The 7,667-nt window shown below is 29.8% G+C and overlaps 1 protein-coding gene across 1 annotated transcript in view; it reads right to left on the bottom strand.

The window, feature by feature from the left end:
- The window catches only part of LOC106688926 (protein hunchback), an 11,200-nt gene extending 3,566 nt beyond the window's left edge, over positions 1–7,634 (bottom strand). Inside the window, exons 1-3 of the mRNA XM_014433627.2 lie at positions 7,482–7,634; positions 1,428–1,575; positions 517–833 (exon numbers count right to left, since the gene is read on the bottom strand). Of these exons, the coding sequence (XP_014289113.1) occupies positions 517–833; positions 1,428–1,565 (455 nt within the window). The 5' untranslated portion in view covers positions 1,566–1,575; positions 7,482–7,634. The remainder of the gene's footprint in view (positions 1–516; positions 834–1,427; positions 1,576–7,481) is intronic.
- Between the last annotated feature and the right edge of the window lie 33 nt (positions 7,635–7,667).

Below are 7,667 nucleotides of genomic sequence, written 5' to 3'. Positions count from 1 at the left end.
AATAAATAAATAAAAAAAAAATTAAAAAATTAAAAATAAATAAAATTTAACGAATATTAGCAAAATTAAATAAAATATAAATGGCGTTGATGACCAATGAAGTTTGGCGCCACTAAACAACCAAACAAACAAACAAACTAACTAAAAATTTTTGCACACTATTAATATTTAAGACTACAAATCAAATTTTAACTTATAAATATAGGAAAATACTCGCTAAAGTTATTAGTGATATGATTTTAAAAAACTCATAGATATTGCATAATTATATTTAAATTAATATTGAACCCTCATAAAAAAAGGATATCATAAAACCAGGACTATTATTCTTTAAGATTTCTTATTTTATTTATTGAACTCGTATGTACTGGTGTAGATTATTCCTGAGAACTTGTTAAATTTTAATTAACATTAGAGGGAAGGCACATTTCATGTTCTTATTTTAAAATGATAGTTTTCCCTATTTTATTTTTCAATACTGCAATTGCATATTTTAAATTTATGAGCCCTTATTACCTAACACTGCAAGAAAATTCGCAGACGGGGCATTGTAATTTTTCTTCTGTTATCATTCCAGTTCTATGAATAGCCATCTGGAGCCTCTTGAGGGAGTCTCCACTCTCATAGTACTCTCCTTCGGAGTTGGAGCTGGAGCTGCCCTCTTGCTTATCCTGCGGCGAGGGGGTGGAGGCGGGAGGCGTGTCCTTGGGAGGCGTGGCATCGCGGTAGGCGTTTGCCGGGGGGTAGCCCTGGTAGGAGGGGGGTGGCGTCAGCGGCAGCCGGCTGTCCTGGGAGTTCTGTCCGTACTCGGTGTCGTCGCGTGGTTCCTCTTTCTAGAAAAAAAAAATATTTATAAGCTTAATTTAGGACCAACAATACACCTAGAATTGAAATATTAATAAATTATTGACAAATCAAATGGTCGCGACGTGCCCACACAAAGGTGGTATCTGAATTACACTTAGGGTGCATAGTTAGTACTTGATTCTTTAAGGAGCCGAAGGAAAATAAAATCTGCTTAAAGTGATCACTGATTACTGATCATCATCACATCATTCTTCAAGGAACATAAAGTACTAACTTTACAAGTACTGAACCTGACATTCTTCATGGGAAGTTGGTGGTCCAAGGTTTTAGCCAACTTGAATTAATTACATTACATTTTTAATGTAACTTATTTTGTATTATGACTTGAAACTAAGGCAACTACTTACTTTAGGGGGTCAGTAAAATTACTTACGCTGCCAATACGTGTCCAGCTAATTGTAGAGCAAGTAAGATGTTTCGACTTAATATTGGTTACGTTCTAGCTAAATACTACAAATTCTGTGTGTCTATTGGAGTATTTAAGTTAGACCGAATACAGAAGAGTAATAATATCAATATGAAAGCAATTAATTAATTATAATATGTACAAGTTTACTTACAACGACCTGAGTCGGAGTTGTGGGAGATGCCATCCATGGGTGGTGGTCCAAATTTGGGAAGACTGAATGTCTTGGGTCGTATTGCACCGCGATGTTCATCCTTGGATTGTTGAAGTAAATATCAGGGGTTATAATCATCTCATTCCAACTGAAATCATAAAATAATATTATTATAATTGAATATTAGTTACTATCTCATCGTGTAAACATTGTTTATAAGTCTATGTATCAAACATTTTTTTTTTTTTTTTTATTGTAAACTAAAATATGTAAATAAAGATATATGGCTGGAGGGGTTTAGGGTGAGACTACAACTGGTTCACCGGTGGTCAAAGAATACCTGCTAGTGTTTTATGGTGAGCTTATGTCCATGAGGTGCTGTAAATTGTCTAGTTTATTTACTATAGGCAAAAAGGGTCATTATTTTCAAAGGGTGGGCTACTGGGTCACTACTTCAGCCCATTTCTCAGGAAAGAATAAAGAAGGTTCTCTACAGAAAGAAATGTCTACCCTTTTTAGGGTGCACATATATACCCTTTTAGGGAGGTAAGAATTGTAACAAAAACGGGTACATCAGGGCCCGTAAGTAATAAAGTCCATAAAATCTAAATACAGTTAACATTACAGGACGTTAGAAAATGCTATTTCAAAGCTGTCTAAAATGATTTCATTAGAACATAAATTATATTTCTGGATAACTAGTAAAATGCACCGAAAAGACAGGATCGTCCATTGTTATCAGAATATAGGCAAAGAAACAAACTTTAATAAAAGTAACGGACCCTCCATAAATCATTATTAATAATAAAATTTAAATAATGAAATATACCAATATATACATAAAATGATAGTAATATGCATAATATATACATTTTTGAGGCATAATGGTCAAGGCTTATAAATAAGAACATACGTAAAAATATAGGGAAAAAAACAACGTTTGTTAAAAGAAAGTAACTAGAAAAAATAAAAAGGTACCTACATTTAGCAAATAGGAATACGTACATAATATAAATAATTAAAATTAACAAGTTAAGAATTGCTTCTATAGCTGCTCTATCAACCAAATTCACTAGGACAAATCATTCTACAAATAAAACTCATAATTGGTATTTTTTAAATTTATTTTAAATGTTAAACAATTTTGGATAATCATGAAGTTTTAAAATCTTATTGAGAACTATAAAGTATTATGAAAGGAATATGGTCCGGGTGCGGTCGAAAAAACTCAAATAGTAGAAATAAACTATTTTAATGAGCCAACGTTTCGCCCCACGTTGCAGGGCTTCTTCAGGGCTATTTTGACGGCAGTCAAAACCATGAATATGATATTTGACTGCCGTCAAAATAGCCCTGAAGAAGCCCTGCAATGTGGGGCGAAACGTTGGCTCATTAAAATAGTTTATTTCTACTATTTGAGTTTTTTCGACCGCACCCGGACCATATTCCTTTCATCTTTACACACGGTCAATCAATAATCTTCCAGTATAAAGTATTATGTCATATTACTCATTTACTTTTACTGTTTTCATTATTATTTGCTTCTTTTATTTATTTCTATTTTATAAAATGTAAAAACGCAATTTTGTGTTGTGAGTTAATATATATTTGATTTGTTATTACGTCCCACTAATAACGTTTAATAAGATTTAATGATAAATTACATTTTATTAGTTTTTTCCTTCGTCGAATTTAAATAGCAATTACTTTATTATGTTTTTTTACTTTTCTCGCCTATCTTTATTTTGTATATATTTTTACTAATATCTTTACAATAGTAAGTACTGAGTATGCCCAGTAATTCATTAAAATATCAATTTTTCGATATATATATTTTGCACTACAATTCCTAACTTACAATTATTATGTTAATATAATTGTGCATTTGTACCCCAATCAAAATTGTACATTATTATTATTCCAAAAAATTAATACAAAAATTGGTAAAATATTCTATGAATTATTCTGATATTTTTTATGTACAATATTAGGAATGTGTATTTCATACTCCATCATTAATCAATATGCTTAATAAACTATTTATATTTGTATTTTATAAAATAATACAAACGCTAGTAATTTATATTTATAAATAATTAGTATTAAGAAGAGGAATATGAAAAAAAAAAAAATTGTTTTGCCTTAAATCTATTAATACCTTGAAAGGTCTATGTCATAACAAAATATGGGCTAAGTGAATACTGAACCAACAAACCCCATACTTCAGAACAACCAAAGCAAAATAATTTCGGTTTTATCCCACAAACCAAAGGTTCAATACCGAAACAGAAGGCCGACAGATAATTCGAATCGATGGGTTGGAAAAAGATTATGTTATATAATGGACATGCTCCTGCTAGGAAAATCAAAGAAATGACCCTTACTAACTTTCAAGGCGTTTTTTCTATTCTTTACTTGAGGGTTTTTGCGTAAGGGCCTCTTCATTGTACTTATTGACAGTGGTCACTTCCTAGCCTGTGGGTTGGCAGGAGGAAAAAAAAGAAAGAAAAAACAGGGGCACACGGCTAAGGCCGAACTTTCTCCATTCTCTATAGGGGTTGTTTTTACGCAATGCTCCTATTTTACTCCAAAAAAAGAGAAAGCATGGCCTACTTTTTAACAAAGTGAAAATTCTTCGAATTCGGGTTTTTGTTACGTAATGTCAACGGTAAAAAAAAAAAAAAAAAAGAAATAAGAAAGAAAAATTATAATATAGGTGTATATGAACAAATTAATTGGTTTACTAACAAAAAAATATATGAATAATCTTCATGAAAATATTTGGTTCTCGAATACAATAAAATCATTAGGCTCAGATTAAGTCAACAGCCAGCCAACCATTTACCATTACCCTAGGTTTAAGGTCGGCTGGAGAAAAAAAAAACTACCTAAGCTAATCATATAAACCTTAGAAAACAATTTTTTTTATAACAGTAGTCATTTTTTTTTTTTAAACTAAAAACGTTAAGAATCTAAATGACCCCACTTAGAATGCATTAGGAGCAATATGCAATTACACAATGGCAGAGGCAGGTGTTGGGAACAATACATTTTACTAGAACGTCCATAGAACGAAGTCCAGGTTTCACGGAAGTTGTAATTCTGCTGGAAGTGACCTAAAAATCTACACCAAGGAAGACAAGAAGAGCAGTCTGCTTCCGCAAGGTAGAAAACAATGTAATATTAAGAATATTTTAAAACTATATTCTCAAAAATATATAACTGAATGGTTTTGGGAAAACAAATTATCAGTCTATTTTTCTAATTAGTGCAATCAGACTCATCCGGTTTTAATGATAATTTTTTATACGACTATTCATTAATTTGATAAAATTACTAAGAACTCACATAAAATACTACCGAAGAGATATAGGAGTTGGTTATATTCAATTTTGTTTATTGAATAAAAAAGTATAAAATGTGACGTTTGCTCTTAGATTATATAATTATGGTTCAATACCAAAAATTACAAAATACGCGACTACGGAAATAACAAACGCCATTTTTTAAGCAACCAAATCATACTAATTTTGGATTATTTACTCTGTTCAAAGTTCAATACCGAAATAGATCCTATGATATATTTCTTTTTGCTTTTTAATATTTTTTATTTGTATTTAAACCAAATATTTGGTGTGTCCACTCACACGACTTTGTTTATTATTTATGTAAGAATTATTAATACAATTTAATAATTCTATAACCAACTATCTGAAATGTTCGGGAAAATATAGTTATCAAATAGCTCTCCAAAAACAGTAAAACGTGTATAGGTCATGGGAAGGAACGTGACATCCCTGCGGGTTGGGGTTGCTGGTCCCAGGTCGCTCGGTTTGGAACGTTGTGGGTTCGATTCCCACCTGGGGCAGTTTAACACTCATTTTTCAGCGGTCCTGAAGAATGAATCTTGACACTCCCACCTTGGTTAGTACGCGGCGGCAACTTAGGTAGCCGCAAGGGATTGGCAAAAAGGACCACTAGGCCTAATTGCCGGATTTCTTCCCCCCATCAAATACTAGTACCAGTTCCAGTAGGTCGAAGGAAATTTTTTAAAACACGGGTAAATAGTATAATATTGTTGAAAAAAGTAACAAAAACTATGTAACTTTCCCTATATGTCTAATTTCGACTTTTTAAAGAAAGAAAAAAATTATCTAAAAATTTAAATTTTCTGTGTTTTATAATTTTAAATTTGTTGTAGCAAGTGATAAACTACCTAATAGAAAAACTAATAATTAATTTTTATACTTAAAATTTACACTATATCTTATTTTTACTAATACTGGTGAGATTTCGAGGATTATACTATTTTTTTTTTAGAAATATGGATAAGATGGGCATTTTACAAATCATTAGCATTAATTGACAAAATAAGTATTAAGATTCGTATTCATAAGAAATTATTTTAACTCAAAAAATTACTTAAATATTTCTGTCAAACAAAATTTGACAGATTCGTTATGGTTAAGAGAATAATACTATCTCAATGACACAATATATATTCAAGGAATTTCTTTATTATAACGATATTTATAATTCAACAGTTATAATGAATGAAATTTATAATCAGTTATGAAATAAAACATCCTTTATCTTAATAATAAATAAAATCCTTATATTATTTACTATTCAAAATAAATAAATATATAAAATCAGCGACTTAAGGACAGATGTTAAAATGTTAAAGATCTATTGACAAAAATCAGAGAAAAAATGATTAATACATCAAAGACGCAATACATAATATATCATAGTATTAACGGACGTTTTGATCCAAGTTATGATTCATGAAGGTTTTTCTAAAATCATTTCTCTAACTTCAAAGAGAATTTTACTAGGAAAACACAATAGAGGTTAAATAAAAAGGGTACCGGTATATAAAAAAGGAATCTGTAGATGGTTCGTCTTTTCTTTGAGTCTTCCGTCAAAGACACCGAAAGCCGAAAAACAACAGCAAATGACAAATGAATGTTTTCATATCTTTGTTACTATTATTTAAATTAATTCCTTTCCAATTTTATAACTCGATTGATAATACATGTAAATTAACAGGTAATAAGATAATTACTTATTTAAACATCTTAAATAGCGTAAGTTCTGATGAAAAATTAAATTCTGATTAAAATAAAAATATACCAATAGAAAAATTAAAAAATATTTACATATTAACCTATGTTTTAAGAATAATAACTAATACAGCGTTTTCACTGACAACTATTAATAGTGATTAGCCGATGTGACAAGTAAATATAATATTTTTAATAAAGAAATTAAATTCTTAACGACAAGACAATATGCTTATTACATATATAGGTCAAAACGTAATTAAAACAAATTATGATCTTTGGTTATATTTTACAACTAAAGATGATTCAACAACATCCTGAGTTAGTAATGGTTCAAAATCAAGTAATTAAAACATATCTTTCTAGAGATGGTTACGTTTTCATCTAGATATACCATGTATCAATTTTTTTCAAATAATTTAACATTTAAATAAGCTATGGAGATTGTATGATTCCAATGATGTGGACATAAAGTATATAAAATTTATCAACATCTTATCAACATATCATTATCAACATTTACCCACATTTATCAACATCATTAAATCTTATTAAATTAATAATATATAATGAAAGGCTTGAGTGTAAATATAAATAATAGTGACTGCTGATGGCATAAATATTTTTATGTTTGAAGTATATAATTTTAATAAATTAGGAATCAATTATTTTTAAATAACAATTGATATTGATAGAAATATAATATCCATAATTAGAACTAAATATAGAGATAGGCTAATTTATTCTACATTTAAATTAATGCATTTTTTCTTTTAATTTCAAAAAAATCAAAATGATGATTAAATTTCACAATAAAAATTTAATAAATGATATATTTCAAGAACTAAATAAAATTCTAAAAATAAAAATATTTGATGCCATAAAAAATAATAATTTAATGTTAAATCTCTACGATTGCTTAAATGGTTTATAAATGCACATAAAGTTTGAGAAAATAATGCTACTGATTTAAGATTACTTTACTCACCACGCACCCGAAGTAAGACGAAATTCGACTTCTGATGTAGCGCAGTGAGACGAAATTCGACTTCTGATGTAGCGCAGTGAGACGAAATTCGACTTCTAACGTAGCGGAGTGAAGCAGTTGATAGGTATCCTGAACTGGTCAGATGCAACTAGGCTAGACGAAGGTTCGAGCAGAACTAAGGGTTGG

Source organism: Halyomorpha halys, unplaced genomic scaffold, assembly GCF_000696795.3.
Source record: "Halyomorpha halys isolate HHAL.00 unplaced genomic scaffold, Hhal_1.1 Scaffold1234.1, whole genome shotgun sequence".
Classification (NCBI taxonomy): domain Eukaryota; kingdom Metazoa; phylum Arthropoda; class Insecta; order Hemiptera; family Pentatomidae; genus Halyomorpha; species Halyomorpha halys.
The sequence above is the reverse complement of the archived record's forward strand: the minus strand, read 5'-3'. Positions and strand labels throughout refer to the sequence as shown.